Consider the following 18,156-nt stretch of genomic DNA (forward strand, 5'->3'; position numbering starts at 1 on the left):
CACTCCAATTAGTTTTAATCACGCTACGCAGTGAGGAGCTTTCTAAAATTACTAGACAGCTTCCAATTTGCATAAGCACAGGGTTGTTGAACCCCAGCATCGGGCACTTCTACATTTACTTTGGAGCGATCGAAAGTTGCTCACTAGAGTTCAAAGACTAAACCGTAAAAAGCAATTTAGGGCAAACGGAATATAAAAATGTAAGAGATGAAGTACACAACAACGGGGTAAAAATCCATTCACAGTTCTCTCCTCATACAAGATAGCGTTTAGGCTAAGTGACCATTTAATCCTTACCAATTTATTTGTTTTTATATAAACTTAGTGACTTTCCATTTGAGTGCAGAAAGCTGCCTGTTGCCCTGAAAACTTCAGCAATTTTGAATGTGTAGTTACTGCATAATCCCTGGTCACCCATGTTTCCTTCTAAGTGGACTATCTGGAAATGATTTACAGGTTCTTTGGCAGTATTTAGTCCAGCATTCCTATAAGCAACCACTAGGAAAAAATAATCTAACTTCTTGGACCGCAGTTTTTGAGTTTTTCATGCTCACTAATTAATGGCAACGTGTGCTATATATTTAGTACAGCTGGAACCTGAGACGCTCTCTGGCCTGTTTGGAGGTGCTGAATGACGTGAATGACTGAATGCTGGTGACGTGCAGTCAGCAGGATCCCACATTGCTTGGCACCTCCGAGCCCAAGGCCACCAACAAAGGCTGCGGCTTTGTCCTCTTGACTTTGCATGAAGCCACCCTGGATATACTGTAGAAAACATTTTGTGCTTTTTGTGCCTCATGATGGCTTCACTTTTCTTTTTTGGCACTTTGTAACTATCAAAGCCTGCGTTCCTAGTGGTTATTAATTCTTATAGAGTGTTTTAATGATGGTGTATACACACTGCAGGTGATCGCAATGGCAGAAAGTACTCTGCAGAACGGATTGCTGCAGTCTTTTATGTTTTAAAATGATTAAGCTCTTCCCCAAAGTAGGAAAATACTGCATCGCAGCAACCAAAACAGCAGTATTTTGTGGCCAGACTGAAAGTCATATTTAGGTTAGGGAGGACTGTCCTAGTCTTGGCTCCATTAGCTCCTGATGACAATGTCTTACTGAGCAACATCATACCGCAAACCCACAGTCACCAGGCATCAAGTGCAGCCCCCGCCCTAAAAAGCAACCCAGATGAATTCTTTTTAAGCAGCATTAGAGGTATTCTCTTCTTAACTCTTGCTTGTAAAAACACCTTTTCTCAGTCAGCAGTGCCGATACAATAAGCCGCGTATCTCCCACCCATCGTACTAACCTGGCTATCCAGTCCAAGCAACAGAAGCATAATAAAAAAAAGGATTGCCCAAAAGGTGGGCAGCGGCATCATGGACACAGCTTTTGGGTAGGCGATGAAGGCCAGGCCTGGACCTAGAGAAAGAGAAAATAGGAAAGGGGGAAGGGAAGGGAAGAGAAATAGTAAGTACCAGCTCTTTGGTAAAGGTAGCCACACTCAAATGCAGGAATGCCTGGTTCCGTTCAGATAAATCCAAACGCGGCTGGAAATACCAGAAGTGAAACAGTTTGGCTCTTTTATCTGAAATCGAAGCACGCATGACTACAGCAGAAACCACAGGCAAACCCCCGAGGCCATTGCTAACAGATCACCAGTTTTAACATCTGTCTCAAACATGCCAATAATGGAGGTGGTCTAACGCCTGCCTTGCATGGACACAGTACTGGGGGCTGGGGGGAGAAGGGGTGACCCAGGGGAATGGCAGAATCCCACTGCTAGCCCACATGGCCACGATGAAGATGATGATGATGAAACTCTGTTGCATGCAGGGAAGGGGACTCGGAGTGCTCCAAACATTCCCCGGGATCCTCACTAATGCAACCATTACCTCCCTCTGTATGCAACCTCCAAACCCAGCATGCTTTTCTAGAGCAAGGTTTGCACTCCAGGAGTCTGCTCCTTCAGTTCTGCAAACCCTCAGTGCTGCACTGATCAGGCTACCCCTAGTTATATCATCTGTGGTCCCTGAAAAAAATGCCTCCTGCTGTTAGGAACTGTGTAAAATCGCTTCCCCACGCTGTCACATCATCTGCCCCTATCAGGCAGCCTACACAGACCTGCCACAGTGACACTGAACATGACCAACACCAGCCCCAGCTGCAGGATGGATTGCAACAGTCTGGGAGCATCAGTGGGGCTGGGACTAATTACCCGGCTCGTCTGCTCTGGAAACCAAAGCCTTGTGTGTGAGTGCTCGTCACTACACTGGGTCTTTTCCGCACCGTGGACCAGACGGCATCTCACCCATACCCACGCCCCGAGCACACGCGTGGTGCTCTCGCATGCTGATCTCCAAAGGTGCTCTCACCTGCAGCCAGGTGCTACCAGCTATCACTTATGAGAGCTTTTGTTGAGAGAGAAAGAGCCCTCTCCAAGTGGGAGACAGGAACACTGGCAATCTGGCATTTATGGCAGGCTCTCAGAGTGGCCACAGAAATTTGGTGAAGCCAACAAAAAAATTCTGAGGGCAGATTTAAAATCAGATTAAAACCAGGAATGCCTGGCTGGTCTGCTTGTTTGCTTTAAGGAGCCTTGAAAACTGGCATTTTCCAGGGTTTAGAAGTGGATTCATGTAATTTTCAGTGGGAAAAGGAATTTTTTAAAACTGCTGCAGTGTGGGGATGGAAATCTTATCTCTGATCTGTACAGAAAAATCTCTAACGCTGCTCTTCCTACCTCCCACTTTTCCTTTCCAACAAGAAAGATGGAAAAAGAAGCAAGAGAAAGAGGTAAAAAAAAGATGACTTTTTTTTCAAACTAAAGAAAACTTTAAGTCACTGAAAATATTTGAACAGAAATAAATACAAATTAGCCAACAATCGAGCAACTAATTTTATTTAAAATGAAACACAACTAAGATTTTATACGACAGAAGGTACCAAAAAAATTGGTGAATGTCTCAAATTTTGGGGGCTTTGCTTTCTTCCCCTTAATTCAGTGAATACAGTAGATCATCCCTGAGGGAGAACTGCTACCAGATGGCATTTGCAGCTGATCTGTTCAAATTGATGAGACAGATGTAAAACTGCTCTCCTCAAAACTTGCTGCAATTCTGTATGCTTTGGCCTGTGAACCTGTCCTTGCACTGTGATACCATCAAACACCAAGTGTCCTAAGCCCTGCGCTGGCTTTGATTTTCCTTTGAAACTAAGTGTTGAAATATAAAGAGATAAGTCCATGTGAAAGAAAATGTTCCTGGCATCCCTGCGACTGAATGTAAATAATCTAAAAATCGTATTTAATTTGAAACGCTGTCGCTCTGGAGGGTGTTCTGCCAAAGTGCAGCACTTGTGGCTGCTACTCAGAGCTAAGGAGGACTGCCCCAGCCCCAGCCCCAGCCCCAGCCCAGCCCAGCCCCCATGCTGGCCATTTGATGCGCAGGCATCAGGAATCCTAAGGCACTATAGTCAGGCCTGCTTAAGCCGAATTTGTTGCAAATGGGATTTTTTAAAAAAAAAAAAAGGCAAATCTTGTGCTGTTTTAACTTTGCTACAAATTGCACGGGCAGTAAAGTATTTCTTCCAGACAGGGCTCGCTATAGCTTTGCTGAGCCTCCACTGCTTTCCTTTCTCCCTTTAGAAGTATTTCTGAAAAAAATCAAGCGCTATTTATTAAAAATCTGCTTTCACTGACAAGTTAGAGGGGTCTAATTTAGCTGTTGTGTAAACCTATTAAAGCCAGTGAAGGCCAGCAGCAACCAGTGCTTGGAGCGGGAGCCACCCCTCGCTGACAACTGTCCCCTGGGCACGTTGCACCAAGGCTGAATTTGGCATGGCTAAAAAATGTGGCCATGAGGTTCTGCTGTCAGCAATTTTGTTGACGTTCCCCTGGCTTGCAGGAGGGCAAACAAGGAAACAACTGGTGTCACGCATAGGGCAGGAAGGATTTAACTCACTGGGCAGAGGCAGGGGGAGCAGGAGGTCCTGGCCCCCTGGACAATGTCCTCTGCCCAGTGCTATGGCCAAGCGGCAGTGCCTCTGCTCACCTCTTTCCTGACCCAGGGGAACAGTTTGGACCTTGTATCGTAAGAACCCAAAAAACGCAAGGCCAAAAACCGAGAGGCTGAAGCACCTGCTGAATGCCTCTGTGCTGAGAAGGCAGCAGCAGGGCAGTAGCAAGGGCTCCCCCCACGGCTCCCCAGGGGTCCTGGGATGCTCATCCCAGGGGGACCAAGCGGTCGCCAGTGGCTCTGTGCTTGACCTCTGCTGAGAAATGCGGTGAGGCAACCCATGGGAAGTGGTTTCAGTAATTTTGGATAATTCTGGTAATGTTGCTGTCATATAAAAAAGTCCCTTAGGATTTAGCCAAAGACCAGCCAGTGATGATGGGCAACCCAGGGAACAGTGGGATGGTTGCAATCTGTGGCCATTAGTGACTAGGGCTGAACTGAAGGAAAGGAGAAAACCTGAAGGAATTGACAACAAAATACACAAGAAATGGAAAGCCTAGTTCAGAAGCTAGTCAGCGCCCTTGCTGTCCCTATAATAAGCTATAAAATCCCTCCTTTAAAAAATGCTTTTTGAGCTGTTGAAAAAATGCTGTGTAAACACTGTTATTTAATTTGTATTTAAACATTACTTAATAATCCAGTGTTATTACAGAATTGTCTAATTCTAAAAATGTCAAGCAACAGGAATATAGCTGCCTGTTTATCAGAGATTTAATAATAAAAATCAGAATAAATATTGACCAGATAAAAACCTACTGTGGAAATACTTAAAAATGCTACTCTTGGAAATGATCCAGCTACATATTTAAAAAAAAAAGGGGGCTATCTATGATTCACTCAATAGGATTATTCCCTCAGTTCCTGTTTTCAAACAAAACAATCAACCTCTGATCAAAATAAGCATTATGGCCAAGACCATTAACCAAGTGCACTTGCGAGAGGTATGCCAATTGCAACTACCCAAGAATCCAGTGGTGCCACCAATGTCATTAGTTTTTCATTAGCCCTTGCAAAGTGAGATATTTTTCTTAAAGACTTAACTCCCAGAGCCATGCAATTAGAAGATATATTGACCTTTTCTTTTTAATGGCATGTTTGCAGAGGAAAGCTTTCAAATGCTATGCAGTGAATCAAAATTGCTCAAAAATGTCAGAAAGAAATGCCAAAAGTGCACTCAGGTGACATTATTACTACTTGAATTTGATTAAGTTTCAGCCTCATGGCTGCAGAGACCGGACTCATTACTTTCAAATGGTAACTCCCACCTAATCTGTCTGTTCTACAGGAAAACACATGGTTACACCTGCCCTCACGGACAAGACATGCACAGAGGAAAAAATGTCATCTGTTCTGTCTGAGATACATTCACATGCTATGAGGATTTAGCCTTTTTCAGGCGCATGTGCATAGCTGAGTGTTAATGGGAAGAACGCTTCCGAAGTAAGGGAGGAACCTAAGTGGACATTCAGTTTCAAAACGGACTTCTCACAGTTCTGTCAACCTCACCCTGAAGCTACAGAGGACAAAGGCAGGATTGCAACAGCTAGGGTTCCTGAGGATTAAATGGTCCACAGAACCCAGGAGATGGAGTTCTCCAACTTCTCTTGCCTTTCAGTGAGATTTGTTGGAATATAAGAGTGCATATCCCTTCAAAAGGCCAAGGCAACATTCCCACTGCAGCACTGCGCTGTGAGCAAGCAAAAGTGAGCTATGAAAAATACATAAATACTGGCTATTTGGATTAAAATAAAGGTAGTCTGAAAAGAAGGATGGAATAAATTCTCGAATCAATGACCTTCTGGACCCTAGATAATGGTGTGGTTATCTTAACTCTAATCTCAACTCAAATGGATTAGCACACTCTAGGAAATGTGTTCGCTGCCCTGTTAATCAAGACAGAGTAAACAATACAACCCCGGCTGACCCTCACTGCTCTAGATCAAAGCCCAAATCAACAATGTGCTTATTTTTCTGGAGATTATGGGACATCTGGTTCTGGTTTTATTGCTTAGATGTTAGCTGATTGAGTCTGCAGAACTTTGCTCACACGCTAGGCGGCAGTGCCCACCACCACTGCCACCAATACCATCGTACCTGACTCTGCCACATCAGCAATGTTCACCCCTTGCTCTTGTGCCATGAAGCCCAGGACGGAAAAAATTGCGAAGCCAGACACAAAACTGGTACCACTGTTCAGGCATCCCAGCAGCAAACAGTCCCTAAGTCACACATATGTCATGGAGCAAGTTAATTAAAAAAAAAATTAACCCATTGTCCCTACTTTATTTACATCATTTAGCTAAAACACTAAACCCCCTTGGATGGAAACTTGCCTATAGCAGTTGTATTTGTACTTGTTGTAGCTCCCCAGGGAAGTCATTGCTCCTAAGCAGATTGCATATGAGAAGAAGATTTGTGTCCCTGCATCTATCCAGACCTGAAGGGAAAGATGGAAAGACTGTTATTACCGGTATCGTTGCATTGCAACACTCAACACAAACACACAGATCAAACTATGCAAAATTTAAAAAAAAAAATTGCTTCCATTGAGGGTGATAGCTAAAGGGTTGGGGAGACAGGGAAAGAGAACATCACATTTGCAAGTTTGGCTTTTACCAGGAAAAGAAAATTGTTAGTGTCAAGAGCCCACAAGAACATAATCTCTACCACAGTTCCTGTATCCCCTCCCCAGAGATGCTCAGTATTTCTCGTTTCTTAGTCATTCAGCTGATCCTTCCTGTTGGCGCAACAATAAATGCATTTCAGCGCAATAGGAAATGCAAAAGTATTTATAACATTGCTCATTTCTGTTGTAACTCATTGCAGTTAGAATCAGCCGACCAGCCACTAAACTGAGGATGTGAAAAGCTTGAGAAACAGCTTTGTGTATTTGGTTTGTTTATTTTTCTGTCTTTCTGGTTGTTTTTGTACCTGTTCAAATGCAAGATAAAAGCCATAGGGGTGGGGGGAAAACAAACAAAATACAATGCACTTTGTAAGATATGTATCTGACCTCGGTCTCATGATTTTTTCTTCTGATTACATTAAAAAAACATATACAGAGTGAACTTACAGTACACTATCAGCTTCTTGGTTAGTAAATGCGTAGCAAGCTATCAAAATGCATCCATTGAATCTGTTCCCTTTTTTCTGCTAATGCACGTCTGCTAACACCAGTAGAAACCACCAAGGAGTCTGAGTAAGTGAGAATTAAGACCTTAGACCTTTACCTCCTCCCTCCCACCATGGCTTTCCAGCACCTTGCTGACTGGTGTTTCCTTGGAGATGATGCTTTTGCTAGACCCTGGGAGGGGGCCTGCCTGCTCGCATGAATCTCTTCTACATTATCTGCTGATGCTCTGGGCTTAGGGCTAATAGTAGATCATGAAAATGATAGAGACCCATAAAAGAAGATTAATTCATAAAATGTAATGTCTCCTGTGAAGAGAGTGTCTTGTATAAAGAGGGCAAGACTAGAGAACGAACCAAATTCCCACAATATTTCTTTCGATTACACTTTCCCTACTTCAGTTATTTAGCTATCATAGGCATTTTATTTTAACCAAATACTCACTAAAAAGCAATAGCAAAGACAGACATTATTTCCTCTCACTGTGAGCAATATTTTGTTACTTTCAAGGATCCCTTGTTTTCTTTTTTTGGAGAGTATTGCGGTTTTTTTGCATTTCTCACAGATCACTATTGGCTGAAACAACGCTGGTCTGCTCACACATTTGCACTCTGAGCGCAGACAGCAATCTTCATTTAATTGCAGCCTGTACACAAAGAGTAAGCCTAGCTCCCACTAGCCAGGTCTAAGTGAATTGTAGTTCCTGTGCCTCAGAAAGCATTTTCTCCACCTTTGCATGGGTCTTCATTCTTCCATTATTTAATTCACTTCTTTCCCAATCTCCTCCTATTGAGCAGTGGGAGTTAAGTGACACTGGTACTCACAGTTGTCGCTTGTTGTTCCATCTGTGAAGGTCATGTGTCTCTCCTTTGAAACTAAAGACTATCCTCATTAAAAAAAAAAAAAAAAACAAAACCACATCTCCCTTACCTTACCAACAAGAAAGCTGAGATTGTATAACGGGACAGTCTACAGCCTCAGAGTCCTTTGACACAAAAAAAATACACACGCATACACACACATACATACACATGGAAAGATGCATTAACACATATAACAGTGACCTTCTCAAGCAGATCTCTGGAAAATATAACCCAGCATTAATGTTCACGCTATAAATGGACCTCTAAAGAGCATGGAAGAAAATTATCTATTGCCATTACATCACCACCATCACCCTCCACCATCCCCCTTTGTGTAGGAAATCATCCCGCTCCCTACTCCTGGTTCTGTACCTGTGGGTCAGCTAGCCGTGAGATATCAGGATAAAGATAAAACTTGATGCCTTCTGCAGCTCCAGGTAGGGTCACACCACGGATAAGTAGAACAAGGAGCATAATGAATGGGAACGTGGCAGTGATGTATACTACCTGGCATTAAAAAAAAAAAGAAAAAGAAAAGGTATGTTTAGTCTGTGGCAGTCAATGGTACACCTCTGGAATCAAAAGAGATCTAGCGATGCAAATTCAAAGCCCTCCTCACACCTAAAAAAGACCTGACCTGAGTTTCTGTGTCTACTTTTAGTTTAATGGTCTTTACCACCTTATTGCTTCAGGCCTGCAGGCAATGCAGATTCATTAATCCCTCCAGAGCCCCCGGCCCCCACAGTGGACACGTTACTTGGGCAAAGAACATGCAGGATTTTATACAACTCATGACTTTCATTAGAAATTCTGCCTTTGCCCAGTTTGTCCTCCTCACATAACAAGCGCACCTCTGCCAGGGAAGCTGAAGAGATTTCCTCGCTGAAGGCGCCTGAAGCATTACCTCATTCTTTATTTGAACTTAAAAACTTTAAATTCTTTTGCAGGCTCTGCTGCTACCTCTGACCTTGCTGTGCAGCCTCGCTACTGCTCCTACAGACAATTCCAGGAGGCACTCCTCTCACAGATGAAGATGGTTTGCTCCGTGCTCCTGTGTCTCCACTCCCACCTCCCTGAACACATGAAGCCCTTCAGGTTGGCATCAGCCTCACCAGTGGTAATTTCCAGTCCCATAACTTCATTTGTGCCCTTGCTGCCTATTCAGCAACATCATTATTGGAAACTAAGGCTCTATTCATCCTGTTTGAGAATATGTCTTCATTATCTTTAACCTCTATTCCCACTCTCTTTGAATAACAGCCTACTTCTTCTCTTCTTGTTATCTTCTCATTCATCTGATGAAAGAGCCCTTTGCCTTAATCTCCAGTGCGAGGGTTAATTGAGCTTGTATTTGGACAGTTCTATCTTTAGACCCACACTTTTTGACCTCTAACATTTTGTTTTCTTCCCTAATCAATGCTCTCTCTCATTTTTTATATAACTGTTGTGTTACCATCAAGAATCACTACTGTCCAAGAAAGGGCATTTTTCATGGAGTAAGATGATTCCCCCAGGTAATTACAGTTTGCTGCCATGAGTTAAAATGTATTTTTGTTTTCCAGGATTTGTTTAACTACAGCAAAGCTCCCCAGATACACCATTTTTCTTCTTAAGTGTGTCCTCTGAGAATAACGAGGAGAATTCAAAGCCTGCATTGCCATAATAATTCACAGAGCTGGACTGATTTCATGAAATGAAAGGAAATCTTCTCACACACATCCTTCTTTATTCTCTCTTGAATTTCCTATATATTTTCCACTGACAAATAATATTACACATTAGCCCAGTTTTACTAAAACCAGAAGGATAAAAGGGGGGTTTCTGTGCTTTCTAATTTTTTTTTAATATAAGCCAGGCCTATGAAAAATCAAAGTTTTCTTACAAAAAAATATAGGTCTTGATATATTTGCAGGAACGGAGTACACACTCAGAAAGTGGCCTTTGTGCTGCAGGTAAAGATTCTCTTGTAATGCTGGAGGAATTTTTAAGATCACGCACATTATCCAAAGCATAAGCACAACTATTATTTTTCCTCATGATTTCATGTTTATTTGTCCACTACGCTACTACGAGGTCTAAAAACTATGTCTTTTTTTTTTTTTTTCCCCTCCGCTCTCCAAAGAGCCATTAACACACTGGAAAGCAGGTAAGTGCTATAAACAACCATCTACTAAAGTAAACTAGACTTCCCAACTAATTCAAGTCCTCCATTAGAGTTTACAGTTTACTTTTGTTTGACCCCAAAGTTAATGGAGTCAACTAGAGACTTTCCAATGGTTTTGTTGGGCTTTGGCTCCACACCCGCACGAGCTCAGATGCTGTTGAGAGAAGGCAGCTAATTTCTACCAACAGCCTTGTCTTAGAGATGAGACCATTTTGCTGGATTTCCAGAACACACGAGTTTTTAGGTAACTGATTTTAACAGACCTGTTTTCAATCTCTTTACCTTCACAGGGGCTTGATATAGCATACCGTAGGGAGCTCAGAAAAATCCCTCAGCGCTCTCCTAACCCTTCCTGAGCAGATACCAGGCTTGCAAAAGGTACTGCAGAAATGCTCAGCTCTGCTCGGCTACCGCGGGAGATTTACTGCCTTCAACTTTACGATAAAACTGACACAATCGCCTCATCGGGTCACATCAATCAGAGGGAACAGAGAAGCAAACACGTTTGTCAATGTGTGCTTTAGAGGTGGGGAAGCTGTTCTTTGGGGCAAAGCTGACGGGAATCCAGGGTAAGGCACAAGCACGATTTTAATAAAGCTCCATGATAAAAATCACAGAAAGCAAGAGAGAAGCGATAGTGAAGCAAGTAGTTTAGTCAACAGTGGAAGTAATGAGGTCTGGTTTCCTACGGAATTTTGTCTCCTGGTTGATTCTGCAGTGCGTAACAAGGTAAAGCTGCTAAATGATGCTTTTTCTGCAGCTGAGGCGTTTGCAATTGCTCACTCCTGACTTCTCTGGGGGCTGATAAAAGCTGGTCTCATGCTGTGGGCTTTTTCTCAGGCAGGACACTCACCAGGTCACTCCCTTATACCTAGCTGGCAAGAAACATGTTGCGACTTACTATCTTGAGACCTCTCTACCTCTCTTAGACTCACCTGAAACACTGCCTCTACCAACAGGTTTGAAAGCTAAGAGCCACACATACACAATAGCTTCAAAAGCCTTTTCTGACGAAAATAGGTTTAAAAACTCTACTGTATGCAAGAGGAAATAATATACTTCATGCTGTTAAGTGAATGGCTGAGATTTGCTGTAATTTGCTTCTTGCACTGGAGTGCAATTCAGGAATGATTAACTGCTACCCTTTAGAGAAAAACATGATTCTGAAGTGCACACGATGAGACCAAAACCATGAACTACCCAGGATCTCTGTTAAGAGTGTGTCTAAACGAGTACCTAAGTTTAGTCTTCCGTGTCTACACAGAAGTCTTCTGTAAGTGAGTGGCATTTCAAAAATGCTATGCATCCACCGGTTTCCACTGACTTAAAACATCCTGACCACAGCTATGTTAACATCTACCCGGCTGCACTGAGGATGAACTTGGCCAATGTGAAAGCACGGACAGGAAGTGCAGAGCACCACACACCACAAGCCTAAGACCTTCCACACTCAGGACACGTATTAGTTTGATGCTTATTCTCAAAGAGGCAAAGCGGTACTCAAACTACGCTTGTATCTGATTCTTGATGCCATTCCAGTAATGGCTTCTTGACTCACAGGCATTTTGGGCACTGGCAATGACTTTTGAAAGTCAGCTGAATCTGAATCCCTCTTTTATTCAGTGCAAAAATACGTATTTTTTTCCAGGAAATGGTGAATACCTTTAAGAGCAGAATTACTTAGTATTCCTAATATCTGCTAACTGCAATGATTATAAAAAGGGTAAAAGAGCACTTACTTTCCCAGTGGATTTGACTCCTTTCCAAATGCAGAAGAAACATATCACCCAGACGAGGAGAAGACACAGTGCTAGATCCCACTTGATAATACCAATATCTTCAATTCCCGAGGACAAGCTCAGTACGTTGCGCCTGAATATATGAAAGGAAACAAAACAAGAGAGATGTAGGAGCTCAGCTGATGCAGGATCTGTTTGTGAAGAGTATACAGTGGTGTGCAGGGCAGCAGATGCATGGGCAGATCCCTGCCCTTTGAACACCGCTTGCTAAGTCAGCATGGCTTATGTGAGCAAAGCTGAGCTTTGCAGCCCTACATGTTCCTGAGGTCTGTGGCGCTGTTTCGTTCAATATATGGCACAGCATTTCATTTTAAGCTCTTTTTAGCAGCCCGTGACCGCCTCAACATGCAACAAGAAAGTATGTCTAAAGCAGTGAGGCTTTCCCATTTGCTCCCTGGAAGATGCAACATCTACTCACCCCGGCGCCACCACAGACCCTGGCTCTGAAGCCGCACGGCGGCATTGCACATGATGTGTCCATCACGGACACTTGCAACTGGCCTGCATCCATGTGTTTCTCCTCCTTTTCAGTTCATTAGCAAGGCTGCTGCATGGAGGAAAGGGGAACAGCAATGCAGGGAACTGTCATGCCGCACATCTTTGCAGGGTGAAGGCTGGAGCCGTTATCCAGTCTCCCCCCACGGCCTCCCGCACACAAACCCTGCCCGGGTGCGCTGCCATCTGCCCTCAGCACTGCCGTCGCCAGGGTCTTGTTTAATTAACTCCAGATATTTGGTAAACTTTATTCTGTCACTTAGGTTAATAAATAAAAAGAAATTCCTAAGCTGGGTCTTAAGGGAGCAACATCTCACCATCAAAATCCTCTGATCCTGAGGGCAAAAAATTGTTACGGCTTCTCTCTTTTAGTGATTGCCATAGGTCATCATTAAAGATTTTAAACTATTTTTTAAATGTCATACAACACACACTGTCCTCACATTCTGGACAGACCTGGTCATACCTGATACTTACTTCATTTGTCAAATGAAAGAACAAACTGTTTCTTTACTGTTCACTTCGCTAAAACTCCTCGGCAAATGAACCTACTGAACTCTGAAGAGTTTCTGCAAGGTTTGTTTAAAGTCGAGGAGAAGTTTGACCTCAATTACCACAGAAATGCCTTGCCCCAAGACTAGCAAAATGAACTTGCTACCTAACAAATTGTTAATTAAATTTTATTTTCAGACAGCTATAAAAACCGGCCACTTTCCTCCACCGAAGTCATGGAGAGCAGCGACGACAGCAGCCTGGGGTACCAGGGTCAGCCCACAAGTGTGGTGTGTGCAGCTTTGCATGGGGATCCAGCACAAGACAGATCACTGAGGTTTGTTTTTCCCCTGAATTAATTAAACTTTTTTTTTTCCCTTGCTATTACCATGGAAATAATAGTGAATGAAATCACCAATGGAAAATCTGCAATTAGTTTTTTGAAAAAAACAAACCCTGGATCAACCAGTTTAATAGGACTCAAACCCTCATCCATCTCCTTTTGCATCTCTTTGCCAAATTCACTCGGATTACCTGTGTGAATGTGTTCTCACACCAAATGCTTTATTCTCTCTGAACGTGTGTGTAAAGGGAAAAGGACTAATGGCACCAGACACAGTAAGTCTGCCCTAATCAGCACAGCTATTCAACAGTTACGAGAAACCCCTCAGTAATGAATATTTGGCATAAAGTTGCAGCCCTGGTTCACCTGAGCCTAAAGAAACCAGGGAAAAACCTGCTGCGTCTATACAAAAGAAGAAAATATATTTATAAGATGACAAAGTTCAGCTGCAACCTTTTGTGGCTTTTTTTAAAAAATAATTGGCAATTTTCCAATCTAAGGGGCGGTTCATATTAAAAGGGCAACCTATAGAGCAGCTCTCAGGAAGCCATGAATAATTAACTGCAAAAGCCTTTTGGAATAGGGAGCTCTATTAATGCATTCAGCTACAACTTTGCTTTTTATTAGGGAACTAAAAAAAAGTGATCATCTCACCTAGAGTTTGCCCCAGCAATGCTATCAAGCTTTTTCGGAGGGCACCCCGGTGGGCTACTGAGAGCCAGATAAGCTACTTTTCTATGATGGCAGCAAGCTCACAAAGTGATGTGCTGGCTTTCTCTGTCCTGGGTTATCTCGTCTCATAAGGACCTCAGGGAATCCACTCAGAATTACCAGGGGAGCCTCAGCATTAAATTTGTTTCATGAAATCTAACCCAACATATTTTTGCAGCAGAAGGTCTCAACCCGGATTTGTGATACCCTGAAAATTCAAATTCAGGAAGGAGCATGAACTGGGCTCTGCTGACAGCTCTTCAGGTCTGCTACACAGCCCACCACTGCTTAGATTCAGCCAAGCCCACTCAACAAACTTCACACCATTTATGCATGAAGTTGTTATCAATTCTAATTTGTAGTTGACGCTGTCACTAACTATCACTCACCTATAATCAATGGGACAACAGGACGGGGCTGATTTTGTTGTAAACAAGAGTTCTTGGACCTTGACCATACACTAGTGTGTTCTAGTCATGTGCAATATGGAAATGTAATAGGAGCCATAGCTGGCTTTAGAACATAAACAAAAATAAAGTGAGGAGTTATCCAACCCTTGAAGGGTATTCCAGCTCGTTATCCAGTGAATGCAGGCAGGACCTCTCATACCCGCTAAGGTGAAGCACCCTTTTGTGTTGGATGGACAAGAATAACTAACGCTGAAGCAGCTGTACCAGAAGAATATTAGGAGGCTATGAAGCCATTTCTAAAACTCTCAAGTTTGCCCCCAAAGGCAGAGACAGCTGCCTGAGATTTTGTTTAGTTTTTATGTTGCTCCCTTTGGGGATTACATGCCATTAGCATGTGATGGTCTTTCTTGGGATTTGGACGAATGAAGGCTGCTGATTACCAAATATTCATAAACACTTGGCCAGCACCAGACAATCAGAGGTTTTGTTCAGCCATAATTACCCTGTAACACTTACCCTGTATGTATTAATATGTGAGTGAGCTTTTAAGGTTTTGGACTTTAAAATCAGATCTTCAGAAATAAGAGCTGAAGCATGTGATACCAAGAGGTAAGTCTCCTGATACAAAGCCAGATCTGCTTAACCCCCTCTTATCACTGCTCAGGCAAGCATGTGATTTGCACAGAACATTAATTCAAACGAACTGAAATGTCAGGCTGGACTATATGTCCAGCCGGGCTGAGAAGGACACGTGTTACTCAATGCAAAGAGGTTAATGCATCGGTGTGGTCAATTATATCTGGGCAGCATTAGTTTTACAAAGCAATACTGATAAGGACACTACATAAATGTCCCACAATAAAAATGGCATTGGGTTTCAGAAACTAAATACTCATAAACCCCTGAATTAAATCGGAATTAATTGTGCCACAAAGCAGATGGATATTTTCAGTTAAAGACTATTTATTGACTTGTCCTTTCAATGTGGGTAGCTGGCTGGCTGGCAGCTGGCATTGTCTATGATGGCAAAGTACCTGAAAGTTCATCAAATAATTTTTAATTTCAGAACTATAAAGAATAGTAGCACGGCTGGGGAAAAACTGGGGATACTAAATGCTTGCCCTGTGTAAAAGCTATTGCAGCAGCAGTGCATGATCTCTGTTCTTACTTTAAGACGCTGGTAGTTGTTTATGCAGAGAAAACAGCTATTTTTAATAGTTCTGTAAGTGCCATGAGTCCTGAAGGCAGCTTGCTTTGGTAAGGGCAGTTTCGCTTGTGATGAAACATTGAGCTATGGACAGTATGTCCGTATTAGTAGGATTACGGGGCCAAACTCCTCCCTAGCGTGACTCCAGGGAAGAGTTCAGTCCACGATGTTTAAAACTGTTGTTTGAGGACAAAAGTTAAAGTGGCTGCAAAGTGCAAGGAGAGCTGCCTCCCCCTGCGGATCGCGGAGCAGCCTTTGCTCTGGCTGTGCTACGGAAACAGGGAGGGCAAGGGGGAGGGATGGGGGGCTCGAAGGAGTGAGAGTTGCTTTGTCTTCTACTGCAACTTGCCTCTAAGTTACCCTAAGATACCCAAAGGTACCATTTAACAAACTTTTCCCAGCTCCCTCCATATTTACAAGGGAGGAAGTCATCTGGGAAAGTATCTGTCGTTCACGGTAGAAACGCAGAGCTGATGGCACGGTGAGAAGGACTGCTCCTACAGCCTGCACCCGCTTCTCACACTGCTCACCAGGGCCTGCTGACACACTGCTCATCCAAGATCCAATCTGCCCTTTTTGGCTCTTGTGTTAGGAATTTTAGCACAGTTTGTAAGATTATTTTTTTTTCTAAACCTAACGCATGCCAAATGTCTTCAGCACGAACATCATTCCTGCTGGGGCTATTGGCTGATGCTTCTTTTTTAAAAATAGAGAACTAGGTACAAGTTGATCAGGGACCAAACCAAACTTTAAATATACTGAAAAAGCCAACCTAAGTCAGAAACTAATTCTACTCTTAAATGACCATCTAAGCAAGCCAAAAAAAAAAAAAAAAATAGTTTCCTCCTAAGCTATTTGTAGATACTTTGGATTTAGGTTTCCCTACAGGTGTTCCTCTGCTGCTATGTTTTGATGCCTATATAAACACACAGAGATTTGTGGTCATGCCCGTTCAAAAATCAAGTTATGCAATATAATTTAGAACTTGAAAAATAAGAGAGAAATGGGAATAAGCAGCTTAGGTCTGATGAAATCCGGGCGTCTGGCAAAACAGCCTCCTCAGAGACTGCAGAGAAAAATGATGTAACAAAGATGGCCCAAGAAACCTACAGTACAGGACAACGTTCAGCACCTCTGTCATTTTTATTGCTGAGGTCAACGCTTCCCATTGCTGTCAGACTGATAGGAGACGTGTTACAGCTTCATAAAGTGTCCTGCAAATGCTAACAACTGGGAAAGAGGGAGAGGCAGCCACAAACTGGTGATTTGTCACTGTTTCTACGTTCAGTAAATCCCTGCTATCAGGGCATCTGAAGTGAGTTGTTTCTGTTCTCCTGCTGCATTCAGAGAATCCCAGCTAAGAAGGAGACAAGTTTTCTTCCAAAGCAGAAGTTGCACCGGGCTTTTAGGGCTCGCTGTACGCCCTAGGGTGAATGCAGTTACACACCTAACGCCTTCCTCCACCACTCCCAGACTCACCAGTTGCCTCAAGGTGGGTGAGAACCAGCAGCAAACGCTGGTCAAACAACTGACAATCAGTGCAATCTGCTTTTCCCATCTAACATTCCCCACTGGGCTTCCACAAAGTCTCAGGCCTGAGCTCTGGCATGCCACCAAAGCACCCCAAGGACACCACGGAGCTGGGGTACTTACTCCCAGAACTCGGTGACAGGAGAGGTGAAGTTAGTGGCATTCAGTGATATCCAGAGTGTTTTGTTCTTCCTGAGAGTGTCTTCCACGCAGGTCGGCGTGTTCCACTTCTGGTGGCAGTGTGCCCACGGCAGGACGCTCTGGAACGACTGGAACAGGTAGTAGAGTCCCCAGGCCAGGATCACGATGTAGTACACGTTCAGAAGGGACACAATCACTATGGAAGCATAACCAATTCCTGGCGGGAGGGGGAGAGAAAAGAAATACGTGCGGACATGACAGCCGCTTCTTGGGAAGGCGCCCTGTGACCTCGCGGAGCTGGTGCGATTCTCCCTGTGTTGTAGACTTGCATCCTGCTCTACCGCCCTGCTGATGGAAACTCATCCCAACTCAGTCACACACTAGCATCGAACTGCCACCGCCTCCAACTAGCGCCGGCCGCTCAGGGCTGAGTTTCTGGCTATGGTTTGCTGACATCGGAGGGGAAGTCTGCAGGACGTCTACTCAATTTAACACTCACCTAGCTACTTCAAGTTTTTTGTAGAAGGAAGTCAAGGCATCATGCTTTGCTTATTTGGGAGCTACGACATCTCACTTAGGTACCTATGTGGGCAACCTGATGCTCGCCACACTCGCCCCCCAGCCAGCTTCCTTGGAGGCAGCTCGGCTGGGCGGCCCCTGCACCGCTCACGCTTAGCAACCGGCTCGGCTCAGCCTACGTGCAAGAAAAAAAGATAGTTCTTGAATGAGTTAAAAAGGAAAACTGCAAAGCTATCAATGTGAAAGCTGCTGTTTCTGCCCCAGTTTCACCCGTGCAAAGGACACATGGTATTTGTAACTGTTATGGTTATGAGATCAATGTTTAACTCTGCTTACAAA

The 18,156-nt window shown here is 43.6% G+C and overlaps 1 protein-coding gene across 14 annotated transcripts in view; it reads right to left on the minus strand.

Annotated features, from left to right (window-relative positions):
- The window catches only part of SLC6A6 (solute carrier family 6 member 6), a 121,383-nt gene that overhangs the window by 13,130 nt on the left and 90,097 nt on the right, over positions 1-18,156 (minus strand). For all 14 annotated transcript variants that reach the window (XM_055804980.1, XM_055804979.1, XM_055804973.1 and 11 more), the window contains 6 exons: positions 17,281-17,515; positions 11,910-12,042; positions 8,379-8,513; positions 6,347-6,450; positions 6,108-6,232; positions 1,307-1,419 (listed from right to left, as the gene is read on the minus strand). In XM_055804980.1, coding sequence (XP_055660955.1) covers positions 1,307-1,419; positions 6,108-6,232; positions 6,347-6,450; positions 8,379-8,513; positions 11,910-12,042; positions 17,281-17,515 — 845 coding nt within the window. The remainder of the gene's footprint in view (positions 1-1,306; positions 1,420-6,107; positions 6,233-6,346; positions 6,451-8,378; positions 8,514-11,909; positions 12,043-17,280; positions 17,516-18,156) is intronic.

The sequence above is a fragment of the Falco peregrinus genome, chromosome 5, assembly GCF_023634155.1.
Source record: "Falco peregrinus isolate bFalPer1 chromosome 5, bFalPer1.pri, whole genome shotgun sequence".
Taxonomy (NCBI): Eukaryota; Metazoa; Chordata; class Aves; order Falconiformes; family Falconidae; genus Falco; species Falco peregrinus.